General features: G+C 35.7%; 2 protein-coding genes across 2 annotated transcripts; both read left to right on the top strand.

Moving 5' to 3' along the window:
• Positions 1 to 1,531: 1,531 nt before the first annotated feature.
• LOC106164617 (uncharacterized) lies at positions 1,532 to 17,723 on the top strand. The gene is made up of 14 exons (XM_024076193.2): positions 1,532 to 1,710; positions 10,213 to 10,401; positions 10,738 to 10,977; positions 11,260 to 11,349; positions 11,875 to 12,000; positions 12,398 to 12,523; positions 13,066 to 13,191; positions 13,441 to 13,566; positions 13,793 to 13,918; positions 14,228 to 14,353; positions 14,806 to 14,931; positions 15,452 to 15,574; positions 16,139 to 16,285; positions 16,716 to 17,723. The coding sequence occupies exons 2-14, from the start codon at positions 10,347 to 10,349 to the stop codon at positions 16,913 to 16,915; spliced, it is 1,737 nt and encodes a 578-aa protein (XP_023931961.2). The 5' UTR covers positions 1,532 to 1,710; positions 10,213 to 10,346; the 3' UTR covers positions 16,916 to 17,723.
• Positions 17,724 to 19,052: 1,329 nt separating this feature from the next.
• On the top strand, positions 19,053 to 20,133 carry LOC106164616 (galactoside alpha-(1,2)-fucosyltransferase 1-like). Its single transcript, XM_013542581.2, has one exon. It carries the CDS (start codon positions 19,108 to 19,110, stop codon positions 20,113 to 20,115), a length of 1,008 nt encoding a protein of 335 aa, XP_013398035.2. The 5' UTR covers positions 19,053 to 19,107; the 3' UTR covers positions 20,116 to 20,133.
• Positions 20,134 to 20,655: the final 522 nt, after the last annotated feature.

The following is a 20,655-nucleotide window of genomic DNA, read 5'->3' as shown; positions in this document are numbered from 1 at the left end:
ACAAAGTTTGTTTTTCATCCACCAATGGCCTTTAATTTCCCGAAGTATTCCCTCACAGCATCACTGGCATTACACCACTGCCTTATATGCGATGACCGCCAGAATGACTCCAACGCTACAAGCACTATTATCTCACCAATCATGCAGTACAACTGCTGTTATAGGTCAGTTAGAAAATAATGGTCTTAAACGCACTACTAAACGCCAGATTAGAAAGAAACAGAAAGCTGTGATCCGCAGACCAAGTTAATACGGATGCGTTTTTTAAATAAATAAACCATATCACAGTGGTTTATAAGAGTACACTTCTCTCACCTATCGCCGCATGAATCTCCGCTAACACAATGTAGGTTTCAGAGCAGTTGCGATTATAATTATGATGTAATAATATAATGCAATGGTGGTTAAAACCCCCTTGTACATTAAACATATCTAGCATGTATGCTGGCTTTGGACCGGTGAAACGTTCTAGTATATACAGAAAAATACTAATGTGACTGTCTATCTGCCTCCAAGACTACCAGAACATCTCGGGACTACAGTTTTCCGCATATAGCGGTGCTTGATGTATAATTTTCGTGCTAAGTAAACACAAGCTGGCAAAATAGCATGCCATTATATGAAAAATGTCTACCACTCTTCTGTGTCAAAATACTCGATTCATGCAATCTTTTACCTAGGACATAATTTTGATGTATTCCTGAAAAAAATGCAGATTAAGTACAGAACAAGTGAAGGCGTGATTACGAGTTGCAGGATTAATCTCACAGTAAGTTATGTATGCCACTATAATACTGAACGACTGGCCATTATTTATTTATTTATTTATTCATTTAATTTTTGTCTCATCAATTTATATATTCCCATTACGGTTATAGAATCACGCTTTTTGCGAATGGTATATCGGTTTAAGTGGTTATGACAAATAAAAAAAGAGTAAGAGCTACTCCCACACAATCTTTAAGTCGACCTGATTCAAAAGAACACGACATGGATAGTGAACCTAATACCTGTATAACACTGACAACTTTTTTTATACTTAAATACAACAGCATTTTGTTTTAAGTCTTCTCTTGTGATGCTTACCAGGTTTTGTCATCCAATAAATAATTGAAAAGCGTAAAACGCAGCTGTTAAGGGACATGAATGGAGTTGAAACATTAGAATTTAATAACAGCAGCTAGCTGGGAGAGGAAACACATCTCTAGTATTACGTACATCTCAAGGTATGTACGCTGTACTATAGTGCTGAAAGACCGTCATAAATACTCCACTGCAAAAGATATTTCAAATCCGCGCATTCATCTCTTTCTATACTGAATTGTTTTGAAACTGCCAAGAGAAAGAAAAAGGACATTGGTAAAGTTCCCTTTCATGTGTGCATATTTTATTATCATCTATGAACCGCACAGATAAATGCATTCAAAAGACTAGTTAGAATTCATGTACAAATGAATATTAAAAATTAATCAGGTGAATGAGTCGAGGATGTTTGCCAGTGTTCCGCCATGTAGATATTAAGGTAAAATGCGATGGCCTCACTTACAAAGATAGACCCTTGAAACCCTATAATCTAAAGCGAGGACACTACGAGGAGCCTGTCTCAGTGTCACACGCCATTGGAACATAAAGGCGGAATTTCTTCAGTCAAGTTACACTAAGGATTACATGAAACCACAGTAAAGGAAATAAAAAAGGAAATAAGATAAGGTAAGACTAATTATTTTTTAGTTATGGAGGTCAAAGTCGCGTTAATTTATAAGACAAGTAATTTCGACACAAATCTGCTTGAAATTCCGGGCTAGTGTGTCCCTATTATTAGGTATTGTGAGACCGTATACAACGTTCTCTCTCTCTCTCTCTCTCTCTCTCTCTCTCTCTCAGGTGTTTTCGCAGCTCTACATTGGCGCTCTCTATATATATATATATATTATACCTAATTTATTGTACATGACTGAAAAACTACTGGTACCAAACAAAATATATAACGCGTAACCTCTTTATTTTTTGTGTTGAAAATAGCTAACGCTACGAGTACTAAAAAACTACATTATATTATCTATACTTGGTCAGTAAGAAATTAAATTTGGATTTAAGTGCCTCTGTGTGGAAATGTGTTCGACAATGATCGCACTGCTCAGGGTAAGGGAGCGCGGATAGAAAGATTTCTTATCATGACCGTGACTCAGAATGTTCCTAAATCAATCAGTGAATATATTGCCAACAACCTTAACGATGCTTTATTACTGTTCTGGAAACACATTTACAAATTTCACTTTCGGGTATAGAGAGTTCGTTTTAACATCAACCTGTTTAAAAGACTTTAGCCTGACTTCCTGTTTTAAGAAATCTGATTTAAAACAAAGAAATTGACACAGTTGGTGAGTATGTATTGTGGATCAAAATCAGTCATATTTGCTATTAAATCTATTTGCTTATTCCAATGCGGGTTTTTAATCCACACCAGTGATGTTGGAGTCATATATTGAGATATCATTGCAGCTTAACGTACATATGATTCAAACAGTTTTTCAAGCTGGTGTACTGATCTTTGATTATTTATGAGATGGAAGCATGCCTTATTCATATAACGATATTGTATCAGTCTTGAACGACCGATGGTGGCAGTGATTTATTCCGAACAATTTACGTGCAAGATTTTCTTTTGCTCTCATATAAGAGCGAACTAATTTCTATTTTAAAACGTACATTTTCTCTTGATATTCCTATCTATTTATTTATTCATTTTTGTTCAAAGCCATTTGCAGTAGCATTTAATTGAGGCTCGACACCAATAGGAGGTTGTAAAACCATAAGTATTTATCAAAACCAATGACCTATGACAGATATAGGTTTAATATTAAAGCAAACTTTCTTTGAACAAAGACTTCGATCTTAACCCCTATGACAGCTTGTGCCATTTAGATTTTTGCGGAGTCACGTGTGTCTCATTGAACTATTTTATTAATGCCATCATTTGCTCTTAGCCGATATAATATTTCAATATTGACTCGATATTCGCGTCTCGGAGAAGTTCTAAGCAGATTGACTAAAGCAGAGTAGATTATCCTTAACAATAGGGGTCCTTTGTTAAAACTATCCGCCATATGGGTGAAGTGCTAGTTTCCTAGGTCAAAAATCTTATTCGATCGAAACTGCTCTTTTCTGCATAATTAAGCCAAGGCTTGACCACAAACCCATATTTGCTAAACCATTCATTCTTAATCATTCTTGATTTGCGAGTTCGAAAGAAAAATTTTGGAAATGATGGCCATTGTAAAATGATTCAAAATAGATTCTTTCCCGACATACCTATCTATACCTATTTATTTTCTCAGTCTTTCTGCCTTTGATTTCTGCTTTTTATATTCTCTGGTCGGACTCACTGTTGACTGCAGTTTGTGTTCAAGTGAATCATTCAAACTAATGACTAAGAAACAAAGTACTAAGTATATGGGCGTTGTCGTATGTGAGAAAAGGGCCATCCCGATTTCTTATAAATATTGATATCTGTGATGTGTGGTATTGTTGTACATGTAGCAGTGCGGAACCTTAAACATACTGCATGAATAAATTACAAATATCTTGAGATGATAAGCTAACAAATCCCATAATGTTACCACATAAATTTGATTTTTAAGTGCCAGTCTGTGAATTTCATTTTGAAAATCCTAACAGGTGCAAATTATGTTGACGTGACTTTTAGTCATCTTTTTATTTGTTTATCTGTTATTTGTTTTGGAATCATTGAATTTTTTTTTTTTTTTTTTTTTTTTTTTTTTTTTATTGACACAATACTTCACAAATACAGCATATATGTAGTACAAAAAAGAAAACTACAGTCACTCCCACTCTCACACTTAAGAGAAAATATACTATGTTATATTAATTAAATTTTTTATGGTACGTTAAACATTCAGGTTGATAAGAAATTGATAACATTTGAAGTGTACCAGAGTGACTTATCTATTTTTATCACAATTTTTTAATTTTTATTTAAATAAAGGCTCCTGCACACACTCACACATACCCAACCTCACACACACTAGCACGCACACCCTATTTATATACAAACAAATATATACAGATTTATATACATGTATAATTAGAAGTAAACTAATAAGTAATAAAAAGTAAAAAAGACAAACTGAAACAATAACTATATGTTTTGATTTGCTATACTCATTAAAGTAGATTTAAGTTCCGGTTTAAGTAGCAATCTAGAATTTAATTTAGTACTTTTGAAAATAAAAAATTTAGAATGAAGAATTACAAGGTTTTTAACTTTATCGCTACTTCCAAAAATGAGATCAGATGGCAGTATTTTGAAGACATTTCCTGTAATTTGACTTAACCATAGTTCAACCTCTGTCCAGAAAAGCTTCACTAATTCACAGTCCATAAATAGATGCTTTATCGTTTCAGCCTGTTTGTTGCACAAACTACAAAGAGGATTCTCGATCATATGGTATTTAAACAGCAACTCTTTGGTACCCAAAATTCTGTGGATTATTCTGAAATTAAACCATTTCAATCTTATTTCTTTAACTTTAACCAGGGCATTGGTATACGTTAGTTGCCAGTCTATTTTGATACCTAACTCTTGTTCCCATTTTTCTTCACATTTTGGTCTCTGACCGAGACTTTTTATGCAAATGTCATATATGCTTCTACATCCTTTTTTATCGTTACATAATGTTTTAACTGGGTTAGAGATCTGCGGTAATGGCAACATAACGTTAGCATTCAGAAGTCTAAGCACAGGGTAGGCACCAAAGGTTGCTTGCCTTAATCCATAATACAGAGTAAAAGGAATCTGAATTTCAAACTCTTCTACAAAATAGTCAAATGATAGGAATTTCCCTTCGCTGTTAAATAAATCTTGGATAATATGGAAACCTTTGTCATACAAATTCTTATAAAAAATTCTTCTGCCATCTGATAATACAGCAGGATTATACCAGATTGGAGTTCTGAGAATGACATCGAGACTATTACTTGCCATTTTTTCTGAATATTCTGAAAAGTATATTAAGATTTCTCTCCAAAAAGAATTGCGAATTTTAGATATTTCCTTTGCATAAGTTGGTCCAAACTGAGTCAATCTCTGAACATCCGATCCAGTGGCTTCAGCAAAAAGTTTATTTGTTATTTTATCAGAGGTTATCAATCTGCGAATCCAGGAAATTTTTAGCGCCCTCACAAAGGATTCTAAATGTATCATACGGCAACCTCCCTGTTTATAGTCCTGAATAAGTGTTTTACGGGCAACTTTTTCTGTTTTACCGTGCCAAATAAATTTGAATAGCATATTTTGTAAATTTTGCAGCCACTCTTTGGTAGGGCTCGGAAGAGAGAGCAGTAGGTGTGTTATTTTTGAAATAATTAAAGACTTCACTACAGTAATCTTACCTAAAGTAGTAATATTTCTTTTTCCCCACCGATACATTTCTAATTCTATTTGCTGAAGCTTGCTGGTATAATTCAACTCATTCATTTGTTCTAAATCAGCTGTGAAAACTATACCTAATATATTAAAAGGGTTGTTAGTCCATTTAAGATTGTTATCTTTACAGATAATTTCTCTACTGTTGGCCTTTGAACCAATCCATATGGCTTTAGTCTTACTAATATTGGGCTTAAGCCCCGAGTACTTGGAAAACTGAAACAGTAAGTCGAGTGCACTCTTTAAACTTTTCTCTGAGCCATCTAAAAAAAGCACTGTGTCATCTGCGTACTGAGATAGTTTTACTTCCACCCTCCCCAAGTTTATTCCTGTTATGTTATTGTTTTGTCTTATAAGAATAGCTAGGATCTCAACACATAAATTAAAAATGTAGGGTGATACAGGGTCTCCCTGTCTGCAGCCTCTGCCAATTTTAAAGAAATTAGAGAAAATACCATTTTGTATTACACATAATTCAGGATCATTATATAGAACATCTATCCATTTTTTAAAGTCATCACCAAAATTAAAAAACGAGAGAGTTTTTTTCATAAAATCCCAAGATATGCTATCAAATGCTTTAAGGAAATCTACTGAGAGTATCATTCCTGGGATTTTTTTATCTTTTGTAATTTGCAAAACATCATAAACAATTCTAGTATTCTCACCAATGAACCGTCCTTTCAAAAATCCCGTTTGATTTTCATGTATAAGCAAATGTAAAACTTTTTTTAATCTATTTGAAATACAAGCAGAGAGGATTTTATATGAGATGTTTAAGAGAGATATCGGCCTCCAATTTTCTAAAAATTCCCGTGGTTTATCCCCTTTGGGTAAAATTGAAATAACCCCTTGTTTCTGGGTAATGGACAAGTGACCTTTAGCAAACCCCTTATTATATGATCTCACAAGAAACGTTCCTATATCATTCCAGAAAAATTTAAAAAATTCGACAGAAAAACCGTCGGGGCCAGGTGATTTGTTGTTCTTCATACTTTTTAAGGCTATTAGAGCTTCCTGATAAGTAATTGTTCCCTCTAATTGCCTAGCCGTATTGTCATCTAATATGTTTATTTTGTCTTTATCGATTATATTATTCCAATCAAAAATTTCAGAGTAGTTATCTTGTTTCGAGTAAAGATGGTTATAGAAATCTCTGATTTCTTTCAAAATTTCTGCTTGATCGGTAATAATACGGCCTGTCTCCCTTATAATTTTCTTTACAGTTTTATTTACAAAATTTCTTTTTTCCAGGGATAAAAAATATTTAGTTGGTTTTTCCCCTTCCTCTGACCATTTTACTTTGGTTCTTATATAGACCCCTCTAATATGTTCATGTCTCATTTCTTCTTCCTCTAGTTTCAGAGTCTGGAGCTGGTTTTCTAAATTCGATGTGGGGTTATCTGTATACATGGAATATAATTTCTTAATTTTTTCAGCCAGGGTCTTCATTCTTATATTTTTCTCCTTTTTCTTTGCTGAACTATAGGCAATGGTATAGCCTCTAACCTGTAATAATATCTGTTCAAAAAATGCTTGCTCATCCACAAGAAAGTCCAGATCATTGTCACTAATTTTACATAACTCTGCTTTGTTATATGGACTGGCACAATATTGATATTTTAGATCCTCTATTATTTTCTTTACTCCTCTTATATACTCAAAATCTTTTAGAAGGCTGTTATTCATTTTCCAGAAACCTTTCCCTTTTTTCTGCTCAGAGAGAGTAAGTTTCAGATGTATCATTGCGTGGTCTGTTCGGTATCCATAAGTTATCTCAGTTTGATCAACAAGATTCATGAGTTCGTTAGAAATAAGGAAAAAGTCAAGCCTAGCTCTTTTTACAGGGTTATTAGAGGACCAAGTGAATTGTTTCCTCTGTTCATGTTGAGCTCTCCATGGGTCTATCAAATTGAATTTAGTTTTCAGCCGTAAGAGAGCATCTCTCGCTTGGGGATTATTAACACGTCTGTAATTATAATAATCTAAATCACTATCTTGAACTAGGTTAAAGTCCCCCATCATTATCACAAAGTGACCCTCAAAATCTTCTATGATATTTCCGAGGTGAACAAAAAATTCCGGGTCATCTTTGTTTGGTCCATATAAATTAATAAGTAAAACAGAGTAATTATTTTCAACTTCAATTTCGATAATCAAATAATTTCCATCTTTTCCGAACAACGTTTTCATTATTTTAAATTCAAAGTTATTGTTGAAAAGGATTGCCGTACCTCTTGAATTTGATTTGCCAGGGCTCAGAAGGGTTTTATATCCCCACAAGGAATGTACTTTTGATTTGTCCCTATCTGTAAAGTGGGTATCTTGGATACAATATATTGAGTATTTCTGTTGTTTCAAATAGTTCAGGACGTCTCTTCTCTTTTGAGTACCTCCAAGACCCCTACAATTCAAACTAACGATATGCAAACTCATAGATTAAATAACAATTTTGTGAATTATAATACTTTCAAGTAATCCAGTACGCAGATGACATCCATAGATTGTGTATATCTATGGAATATATGGCTCATTATATCGGTGTAAAATATTTTGTAGAGTAAGCAAGTCCACATCACAGTTATACATGCAGATATCATGATAATATATTCATTCATATCTGGTGTAGTGCTCCAATTATGCATCACTTCACAAACATACAACCCCATACATACATTAACCCACATGTCATTTGACCCTAAACATTGCTTGATCAGGATGCTCTCACCTATGAGGTTTGCATACATCACACATTCATACACATGACACACACTCACATAGACAAAAATTTTGTTCGTAAAACAAAAAACAAAGTAAGATAACATAAATACAATCATCCCACACATTTCGAGTATCAGTACTTGCAGCATGTTCTGAAAATTGAGGTACCTAATGATCCCACAGAATATCAAATTGTAACATTGATAATATTTTGCATAATGTTATGGATGAGCACCAATTCAAAAAATATTTTTACAACATTAATATTTGAATGTTAGGGATCAGCACTCACCTTATCTTTATTGGTCTATGTAAAGGATATTCTGTACATACCAGTGAAAGCATTATGTGGGTTATTCTCCTTCCCAAAAACAAGGTTTATTGGAAGATAAGAAGAACCTTATGATTATTTCTCTATTAATCGTAAAGCATGAGAAGTAGTAACAATTGGGATCTACATGTGTACCTAGAAAATATGGAAGAAGAAAGTTTATAAACATAAAGTGATAAAGATAACCAAGCAATTACATTGCATTATATCTAGGCACTCTAGGCTTTACATGTTAGAAAACAAAACATTAGTCATTTTTTCTCCTAATTGGACCTTTTCTTTTGTTTCAGTTTCTCCTCCAAATTATCACATATGTCTACCTTTATTCTGTTTCCATTTTTTAACTGGCAGTATACATTGCAGTTAAAGAACCATGCACTTTCAACGTGCTCATGTTGTTTTAGTTTGTTCAAGAGAGTTAAGTTTTTTAATGTTATGTCATCATACAGACGTGCACCAGATTTCAGTTCTCTCTTTTTCCGCATGATTGTTCTCTTGATATCTGTGTTTCTAAGTTTTATGATCACTGGTCTTGGGGATCCTTGTTTACCGGGTATGCGATGTATTGCCTGGATATCAGTAGGCTCAATATTCAGTTTGGCTTCTTTTTGCAGCATATCAATAAAGATTTCTCTCAGGTTTTCCTCCTTTTTTTCTATTATGTTCAAGGCCCTTATATTAGTTTTCCTTGAGTACTGTTCATTATGATTGCAAGAGCGCATGGTTTCTTTACTGTAGTAATCATTTTGTTTTAGCAGTTCATTCATTTTTTTCATTTCTTGGTCTTTCTTTCTCATGACTTCTTTCAACTGCTCATTTTCCATCTGAAGACTATCCACCTGATCTTGCAGTTTTGCAGCACGGGTCTCAGATTCCATTTTTAGACAGTCGAATTTCTGCATAAATTTTGCATCCATTTCTGATACCATGTTATTAAGAAGTCTTTCAACCACCCTTGTTACTGTAATTTCCAAATCCTCTTTTCTAATAGTTTCTTTAATCTCATTTTTTATTTCAGACAGCTCATGCATGAGCATTTGTAATTCTTCTGCACTGGAGTTTGCCACCTCCGAATGAGGTCTTTTAGGTGCTGAAGTTATTGTTTGTGTTTTGCTCTTTGTATTGTTGCTTGTGAGAAACCTGGACATGGTCCTGTCATCAGCCTTGGTAGGTTTCTGGGCCATGATAGCTTTGTAATCAGTAGGAGCTAGTGAGATGTCACAATAGTGCACAGTGTATAGAAAGGCCCATTACCTATATGACTGTTACAGCTTCAGGGGGCCAATTATGTCTTTGACAATGACTATTGCTGAGTAGCACTCTTTTATATAGCTACACTAGAGAACTGCTCAACCACCTATTTTCATGCATATACTTGCGTAAGTCCAAGCCTCCAGATTTAAAGTTCTTAGAAAATGTCACTTGCCTTTCATGATCTATACCAGTGATGCCTACCACTACTTTCCAGAAACAATCATGAACATGTCTGCAAGACCTTAAATCTCAGGCATCTACATTTCTCACAATATTAGACACCAATGATTCATTGAATTTTGATAAATGTATATCGTGTATCTGTATGTATTGGTCCACGCCCAATCATGCTAGCAGGTTACAACCATGCTAGCACATGTTTGTATTTAGATAAATAATTATTTGTTGCAACACACCTCTTCGTGTGGAATCGATAGTTATCATCCCGTATTTATTTCAGTTTGATTCAGGGAGAAAAATTACCTTCTTACATCGCCAAACAAAAATAACAAGGACCTGGGTTTTCAGATATCCAGTTAGGGAAAAGGTAAAAACGCTGAAGAGACCAATTCACTGCAGAAAAAGTAAGAGAGCATGAGATTCCAACAGGTCCTGCTTGGTCTAATTGTAGCTTTTGGAGCACGTAAAGGTAAGTGAAAGTTTATTTTATATAAAACTTCAAAGCGTATAGTTGAATGTACTTTGCTAATTACATCAATCTAAACGGCTGTGTGTGACAGAATTTTTACGACTGATGTTTGGAAACAAGCCTAGTATACAGCCCTGTATAGGGCCTTGTATGTTTATTCCTTGCGTAATAATAATAATAATAGTTATTATAATAATAATAATAATAATAATGTGAAGAATGGCAAAAAGGAAACGGATAAACGTATTTTTACAAAATGTGTATATTCACTAATCGTGAAATCAGAACAATGAATTTATATGAAATTCTATGTAATATGAATTTTATTCTCTTAAGTGCACTGCCAGACCGTAACGCTGACTCCGCCCACTGTTATGACGTCACCAGGAGTTGACGTAACTCTCCACTGCACCTTCCAGGGCACTTGGCTATTTGGCTACAATTTGCAGTGGCTAAAGGACGGTGCTCCTATCGCTGGGAAAAGTGGAACAGTTCCACAACCCCCGTTCAACAATGGCCAGTTTGTTCTGACCTTTAATGCTGGAGTTGACATTCAATACACACTGAATATAACGGGTTGGTCTTTAATACGTGATCATACTTTTTTAAAGAAGTCAAAAACAGGGAAATCCCTTTGTCTGCATGCAGGCCTAACCATGCTTTCACTTATTTGAATTTTTAAATATCTAAACAGATCTGAAATATTCTAAAATCGATAAAAAATAAATGTTAGCAATCCCCATGGTAAGATGTAATTCAATGAAAATTCTCTCAATTATTCTAAAGAAATTACAATTGAAATGAAAAATATTAGTAATAAGCGTAATCATGAAGTACGAAATCCCGCTTTGGCTTCAGGAATTCAAGCAGCAAACGCAGGAACATATCGGTGTGAGCTGACCAGTTCTTCCACTGTAATCAGTAGCGGGGAGATCCCTGTAACTGTGGGTAAGTACGGGACATCTGTCTGTATTGTGTTAGGTGAGATACGTTTGATGTAATGCCACAATGTCAGATAACTACGTGATACCTACCTGCTACCCAGCATTGTGTTAAGTGAGATAACGTTTGATGCAGTGATGCACTCTCAAATAAGACTGTTTGGAATCTTTAAGTACCCGAAATAAGGGGAAACACTAAATCCGTTCTACACACAAAAGACAAAAAAAGCTTTGTGAGTCACTAAAATTGATAAATGGTAAATTTGTTCCTCATAATCAATTAAGAGATTCAACAAAAAATATACACGACGATCAATTTGTATCGTTGAAGTGTATTATATGCCACAAAAATTTTGATTTGGTGTCCATGAGATCGCAGACGCAAGACAATAATAAAAACCTGTTAATCGGTAAATGCAGCAACTTTTTCGTCTTTTTGAAAGACTTTAATTTGTCATGGAAAGTTTGAAATTATACAAGTATTTCATAACACAATGTTTTAGTACATACGTTTTCCCTATCTTGTCTACAGACATAGACGAATGTAGTGACGCAGCGTTGAACGACTGCGCAGCAAACGCCACGTGCACCAATACAGTCGGAAGTTACACTTGCGCATGCGTAGAGGGATATTCTGGAAATGGCACTTATTGCGAAGGTAGGCTGCAGATTAGCAAATTAAACTCTGTTCTGTTGCAGATTAGCAAATTAAACTCTGCTCTGTAAAGAGCCTAGAGGTACATTACTTTTGTGGAAAAATGAATAAATGTGTTTTACTTTTTGTCGTTTTATATATATATATATATATATATATATATATATATATATATATATATATATATAAAACGTCAAAAAGTAAACACATTTATTATTTTTTTATTCATATATATATATATATATATATAATTGCGTTTATTTAGTATTTTACATAATTATGCTATTTTTTCTGCTAACTTGATTCTTTAATTGTCCCTTTAATTGTCTCCTTTTAACTTCTATTATCCTTGGTACTGTACTTTATTTATAATTTGTTAATCCCTGTTCTCGTTTGTTAGATATAGACGAATGCACTACCACCAATGTCACTACATGTGCCGCGGAGGCGACATGCACAAATTCTCCGGGCAGCTATAGCTGCGTCTGCAATTTGGGTTACTCTGGCAACGGATCAGTATGCACAGGTAACCTTTTTAAATAAGAAGTAATGTCTACAGATTAGATAAGTTTTGATACGTGTTGAAAACATACCTGTCACTTAAAACTCGGTTTTCTGATTTCATTTATATTATCACTGGCGCATATATTGTGACGATGCTACAAGTTTACTCTGGCTGAATGACATCGATTTTATGCTTAGTACTGCTTTACACTGGACGGCGTCCTTTCTGCGTCCTTTCTGCGACCATGAAATTTGGCATCGCTTTGGTCTTAATAAGGAGGCAGGAGCATTGGTTTTGTATCAGAATGAATGCTCAATGATCGGCCAGTTGTCGGCACGTAAAGTATTATAATTTTTTAACTCTTAAATGGGGCCGTACTGCTGGACGCAGAAAGAACGCCGTCCAGTGTAAAGGGGGCTTTACATACATATTTTGATTAATTTTCGTTTTAGTGAACTCTGTATTAGAATTCTGTAAACAGTGCACTCACTACCTGCCCGCATGCGCTATGACCACAAATGGATTGTAGATTAAAGTATTGCCACTATTACAAATATTTACAGATATAAACGAGTGTCTAGTTTCCTCCCAGAACGACTGTGCCGCCAATGCCACGTGCACTAACTCCCTCGGTAGTTACACTTGTGCGTGTGAGCCCGGGTTTACTGGGAATGGGACGTTTTGTGAAGGTAGCTAAGTACAGTGTATCTATACATCATTCTTAAACAATGGAGTTATGCAATGAAACAGAATCCTCAGATACATTATATATATTAAATGCGCTTGTGCATGTATCAAACGAACCAAGCTTTAAGACTCATTCATTCCATCTTAAAAAATTCACGAATGCGTTGGCACAATAAAGAGCATACACAAACAAACACACAAACTATATCATTATCACTTTATTAATTTTAAAACATTCTATGAACATTTAGATGTGGACGAATGTCAAAACTCAATGCTTCACAACTGTGACATCAATGCCCAGTGCACCAATAACCAAGGAAGTTTCAGCTGCGCCTGTGTATCGGGATACACAGGAAATGGAACCACGTGTATAGGTCGGTAGTTTAGTACCATTCACAGGGACCTCTGGTATAGTATACAAAACTGAAAAAGAGGTCGATACAATAATTTTGTAACAGTCTTCCAGCGGGCCCTGCGAACAGTGCGGTAGTTTAGCGTTTTAACCTACAAGCAGCATCATGTATGTCTTTTGAGAATAATTCTTAGCGTATTATGATTGGAATACATTTTGCAGTAAGTGTGTTAATGAATAAATTTCAGACACGAATGAATGCCTGGATGCTAATCTCAACAACTGCGCACCCAATGCAGACTGTACTAACACACCGGGGAATTTCACATGTACCTGTCGTGTTGGCTTTAACGGGGACGGTACTCTCTGTACAGGTAAGCATCACAAAACCTGTTCAAAGAACACTATTTACAATATGATCTTCTTCACACGCTTTATATATATATATATATATATATATATATATATATATATTTTTTTTTTTTTTTTTTTTTTTTTCTATAGGTATTAAGATAACTGAAGGCACTTCCCTTGCCCACCCCCCAATATCTCACTCAGCTCCCCCCTCTCTCTCTTGCTCTCTCTCTCTCTCTCTTACTGACTCCATCTGTTTTCTGCTCCACTATATACTAAATCATATTGCTCTTATTAAAAACCTACATGTACTTTCCATGCAATAAAAGATGTCGACGAATGCCTGGATGCCGCAATGAACGCATGCGCAGATGGAGCCACCTGCACCAACACGGAAGGCAGTTACAGTTGTGCTTGTCAGAATGGTTTTACCGGCAATGGGTTGGCTTGTACAGGTAGTTAACCAATTGCAGCTAGCAGTGAAGCACTCCTTTCGCACAAAATACTGTTTAATTCAGTAACATAAGGATAAGAATAAACGTGTAGGACTACATATTTTATGTTATACACGCGAAGATTTGGAATATTTATTGATAATATGATACTTGTACATCATTTGCTATGGTCCTTTCTTTGAGTTGTGGTCAACTGCCAGTCGTTAAGAGAGGGCAGTTCATTCCTTTAAAGAATAACATGCATGGCTCTATAGATGTCATTTTTTTCTTTGTTAGATCTATTTTCTTAAATGCACATGTTGTCATGGGTATACGTGATACACTGTAATCGAGGTGTATTATTCTTGGTGTGTCATTCATCTCATCTCCTTCCATTTTTATTTATTTATTTTTTCCTGCCACTGATTGCTGTATAACACATGTAGTAAAGTAAATGTGTTGTTTTTATTCAGATATCGACGAATGCGATTACCCTGCGACAAACGATTGCGCAGACGATGCAACTTGTACCAACGTGCCAGGGGGTTACACTTGCGCGTGCAATTCGGGTTTTGGCGGGAACGGAACAGTCTGCTCTGGTGAGCGTGTTTTCATACACTTTTTGATAATATTTCGGGGTGGGGCTTTTAATTGAAATAAAAAGAACAGCTTTGTTATTTTGTTACACAGCTACATATATCTCCAATAGTTCTTCTTTCAAACCGAAACCAAAATACCCAGAATCTTGAAATCCCTGTGGTACAGGGGCATTCTCCAAAACGTTTCATCAGAATAAATTGTAAAAAATATTCACGTGAAGAAGAAGAAGAATGGGTGTTAAATAAGAATCGTAAAAGCAATTTTAGCTAGGCTTACATGTACCTTTTTTGATGTCGCATTTCAAACGCCGAAAATTAGTGAGTTCAGCATAGTTTCCTTATACGTAAATGAGTGCCTTGAACACATTTCCAAATCACACACTTACTTATGAGCTACGACATGTAGATCTACAACCTGAATTTGAATCGTTGACTTGCAAATACCAAGATTAGAATTTAGTTTTAAAAAAGATGGGTCCTGTGGCACCGTCATATGATAACGTTTTGATTTATATTTAAGATATTGACGAGTGTCAGGACCCAAACCTCAATGCATGCAACGGTAGAGCATGTAACAATACGGCGGGGAGTTATGTCTGTAGTTGCCCAGATGGCTTTACGTGGAGTGGAACACTGTGTGAGGGTAAGAAAACGGCTACAGTTACAATATGTTACAAGAATGGTGTTCTCTTCATAGTTGAAATTTTATAGAACACAAGTTTTTACACGTGCAAAGAGAAGCATTAATTTATTTAAGCGAATTATATCATAACAAAATTTTGGAAAATAAGTAGTTGTATTAACAGAATTAACTGTATACATACATGTATTTCAGATGCTGTTAAATTTGTAATAAATGAAATTATTGTTTTTTTTTTTTTTCAAAAATCGGAATTATTCAGCTAGGATTAATGCAGATATATTCTGTAGCATCTTATCGTTTGGCGTATGTTTATGTATGTCCCCTCAGAAATGGTACTTATCATATACAAGTATTTATACGACATAGATTTCTACATGAAATACGAGATGTTAATTTGAAGAATGCTTTTTAAATCCAGCTCAGTGCCGTCTTCAACCCCCCTCCCCTGTCCCCTCCCCCACGGACAAGTTCTTCCAGAGATTTTTCGTAGAGGAATAAAGAGAGGCGCAAAACCCTATCCAATACCCGTAATCTCTCAGTGTATTCCTGTATTGTCCTTAACAGATATCAACGAGTGCCAAGACCTGCTCCTTAATGACTGCGAGGACTACGAGTATACTGACTGTATGAATACCAATGGTAGCTTTACCTGTGTGTGCCAGGAAGGGACGGTGGAAGGCAATAGCACGGGGAACACCACACAATGTATAAGTGAGTGCAAGTTCTTGAAAGTACACATAATGTAGGCGAATATTGGCAAATGATAAACCATTTCATTAATTGTGATCAGCTTCGCAAATTGTGTTCCCTTTCGGATCGCAGTTTTCTTTGCATTTCTAAACAGTACTTAAAGAGACTAAACGAAATCTCTTCCGACATTTGTACATATTGTAGAAACTAAACGAGTCCAGCGTAATATGCCTGTTATTGATGGGTCACAAATATCCATCGCAACAAACAGTTGCGTTAATTGATATTTTTATATTGCAATATATTGGTTACCATGTTTACATTTCTAGATTTAATGATTTCGTCGGTATGGAGACTTTTTGTTATCACTGAATTTAACTCTTAGTGTCGCACTAAAAAGACAGTAAAACAATCCAAACCCTTTAATTTTGCGTTTCTGTTCCTAATACAGAGGTAACCGCGTGGCCGCCACCAAGAATGCACGAAGCACAATGGGTCATCGCTGTCGCAATCGGTGTTTACATGGCAGTCGTGTTGCTACTGGCAGTGATCGTATGCGCTTTTCTAAATACGAAAAAACAGAAACGGAAGAACCACAATCTCCGACATTACAGCCACTCCAATCAGGCCTTCGATGGTCATGTCTACTGACCGTGGTCAGTTACCTTCACGGACAGTACTTTGTACTAGAAAAAAACCGTGGACAAACTGAAATATGTTGCAAATGATTCACTGTTTTCTCTTTCCACCAAGAAGGAATAATTCATATACCTTATGTAATAGTGTATATTGAAACATAAATACATTATATTATTTATTATTAGTGCATTTCCGTATCATTGTACTGTCGTGATGTGCAAGGGTGCATTATCCTCAAGTTAATAACCATTGTAGATGTGCATAGACTGTTGCAGTTGTTGTAATTCCCATTTAACATATGAAATGAGGAAAGATTTACTAAACGCTGTGTATCTCTAAGTGTAGTGGTCTGACTGTACATACTCAGTATAAAAAGATTTATGATGCTTTTTAAAAAAATTAAGCTATATCATATGACTCTTTTAACTATTGATGTCCTAAAAACTATAATAACAACAGTATCTGTTAGGGTGGAAATCTGACTGTACATACTCAGGTTAAAAAGATTCATGACTGCTTATAGAAATCAAACTGATTTATATAACTCCTTTAACTAAGATTTATTAATTTGTATTTTCAGATTTAAGATATGGATTAACCATAAGTTATATTTGTTTTTTTTTTTTTTTTGTTTTTGTTTTTGTTTTTTTACTTATTTATTTTGGTAGTAGTAACCAAGTTAGTTTTACAAACTCAACAACTAAAAACTTGTGTAACAGTTTTACAATTGGCGAATCTTGACAGCACAGTATACACACCTGTTTTTAACGACCAATTTGATTATAAATTCTTACAAAAATAATAAAATCAGAAAGTAGGATTTTCTGTAGTCTGTTTTAATTACCAAATGCATTGTGACAGCCTAGACACCAACTATATACAAATGTCATTAGATAGCAAATTTATGATATAAATCTTCCTTTGGGCTATTTTTTTTTTTTTTTTTTTTTTTTTTTTTTTTTTTTTTTCAGATAAAACAATGACTATATTGTAGATTCAGTTAATTAGCTTGGACGCAGCATTCGCCAGCATAATTATATGGAGATGTTCAAATAAAACTATGTGTATGAAAAACACGGAAGAAATCCTTAACTGGTCATTACCAATGTAACCTTTGTATTGTCTTCAGGTAAATTTTCACACATATAAGTAAATGGTTTCATCAAGGCTAAAGTATGATGAAAAAAGGTCATCACAAAAGCACCATTTCAAATATAACATGCCGTAGACATTTAGCCCTCCTGGCCTTGGGTAGAATACAGAAAATTAGTCATTATACGAGTACTCTATGAACAAGAGGTGTGTTAACTGTTAAACTATTGCATTCAGCTGTAGTCCCAACAGAGTCTGATCCATGTACGCAGACCGATAGTTTCATTGGGAATGGGCCCTTAAGGGAGCACAAATCGTCAGTTTTCCTATTCAAAGAGATACTGGGGCAGTAAAAATGTAAATAATAATAATAATAATAATTCTATTGTTAGTGCTCTTTTGTTTCCGTCATAGTCTCAGTCATAACCTATATTTCCTCATAGATTGATATTTTGTGTAGTTAAAACTATTGTAAACGGAGACACTGTGCGAAGACAGAAACTGCTGTTCTCCAAGTACAAAACACATCGTATATCATATACATGCAATCATCTTAAAGCATTAAAGACAAAGCTTCAAAGCTTGAAAATGTCAGCGGATTTTTATTCAAATATCTAGTTCACATCAGTTTATTTGATCTGGCTCTCCTGCCTTGAGCAAAACAGACTGCGCCTGGGAGCGGGTGGCACTGCAGAGAATAAGGTATGGAGTGTTTTATCATGGAGAGCAATAAAACCCACAGTTCACATACACAGCTTTTGTAATATAAAACTGAACTCAGATCTATGTCATTTAATTTATGAGCTCGTTGCAATGAGCGCTGAACAATTATTAAGCCTCCATGCAAGATAAACAATTTTAACAGCTTTGTACGGGAACGCCGGGAAAAGAACACTGAGTAAGTTAAGAATGCTTTAACTATGCAACTGGCAATGTAACATACGCGAAGAGTAGTCTGACTTTACGCTGTTGTGAGTTCAGATGATTGTTTTTAATCTAGCTGATGGGCAAATTCACCAAATGCAACCGGGCGGATTCATCACATCGATAGGGGGCGCACTATTCAAAACAGGTCGACGTCAAACAGTCGCCGCTGCCGGGAACGTTTCATAATGGTGTCAGGGAGATGCTTGTGCTTAAAAATCACGGTACTTGTTTCTTTATTCTCCATAAACTATGTCGCATTTGATATTCTTAAATCAATTATAGATGACAACTACGCCATTCGCAGATTCCATCCATACTTGTTTAATACAACTGTTACCAATGATTTTATGGTTGACAGAATTGACCGATTCAGTATCGATTGGAATGGATCTCAGACTCTAACGTTCGTAAAATTAGGTAGGATGGCCAATCTGATGTTTGAATATGCAGCCGTATTAGGCATTGCGCAAAAGAACGGTTTATCTCCGAGAGCAGCGAAGATCTTATATCCGAGGGATTGCTACTTGATCAGTGCTGGATACGAAAATGAGCCAACAGACCGGAAGCGGAAAGTGTACCAACCTAATTACCTAAGCTTTTCTCCCGAGGCATTCCATCTGGAAAAGGGTGTTAATCTGTTAAATAGTAACCTTCAGTCCTGGAAATATTTCGGACATGTGGATGATATCGTTCGCAAGGAGTTCACGTTTTTCAAGATTCACGACACATATGCCCGTGACTTTCTACACACGGTCGGGGACTCGCTGAAGGGGGACATTTTCGTCTCCATCCACGTTCGGCGCACCGACTTCATGGACTACCCAGATCTCATTAACGTGGCAACGGTGGACTATTTTAACCGGGCAATGAATCTATTCAGAGAAAAATACTTCTCGGTGAAGTTCGTGGTCGCTAGCGATGACAAACCCTGGTCCAGGGCCAACTTGACAAGTGACAGGGGCGACATCTATTTCACCGACGACAACGCCACCAAGTGCCAGGACATTGCCGTGTTGTCGCACTGTAATCACTCTATCCTGTCCGCGGGGAGCACCTTCGGCTGGTTTGGCGCCTACCGTTCTCTTGGGCATGCCATCTACTACAAGGGCTGGTTAAGGCACGGGGGTTGGTACAACCTGAAGCTGGTGGAGGAGGACCACTACCTGCCCTGGTGGACTGATATCCCGGGGTGATGTTATCCTGGATGAAGACTGCTGGACTGATATCCCGAGATGATGATAAAGTGGACGCGTTGTCCATTAAAATGGCTTTTTCTCTTATGTACTTTGGTAGGCGGAAAACTGACACTATTACGTGTGATACAATAAACCAACCATAGAATTTGATAAATGGGGGGAAATTATGTTTTTTCCTTGGGTTACCTTTCGTGTTGAGCTACTAGTACATGTATTTTGCATTTTTATTTTACTATAAGATGATATTTGCTGATATTTCAAGATTGATGTAAAATATTCTGTTTGTTCATTTAAAATATGAATTTACGAGCTTTGAAAGGTCACCATGTGACAAACTCTTTATTGGAAACAAAGGAATGATTAGGTATTGATTTCCAAATGTTGCAGAGTTTATGAATAAAATACTGAAATAACTGCAGTGAGAAATAACAACAATGCCCCTTGACCCTGTACAAAGGAATATACGTGAAGTTACTTTTTATAAGCTCAATCATTTCCCTTCAAGACTGATTTCAAGGCCACCACGTTATCCACTAC

The sequence above is a fragment of the Lingula anatina genome, chromosome 5 (assembly GCF_051362555.1).
Source record: "Lingula anatina isolate TDL-2025a chromosome 5, LinAna3.0, whole genome shotgun sequence".
NCBI classification, from domain to species: Eukaryota; Metazoa; Brachiopoda; class Lingulata; order Lingulida; family Lingulidae; genus Lingula; species Lingula anatina.
This window is presented reverse-complemented; position numbering and strand designations above follow the sequence as displayed.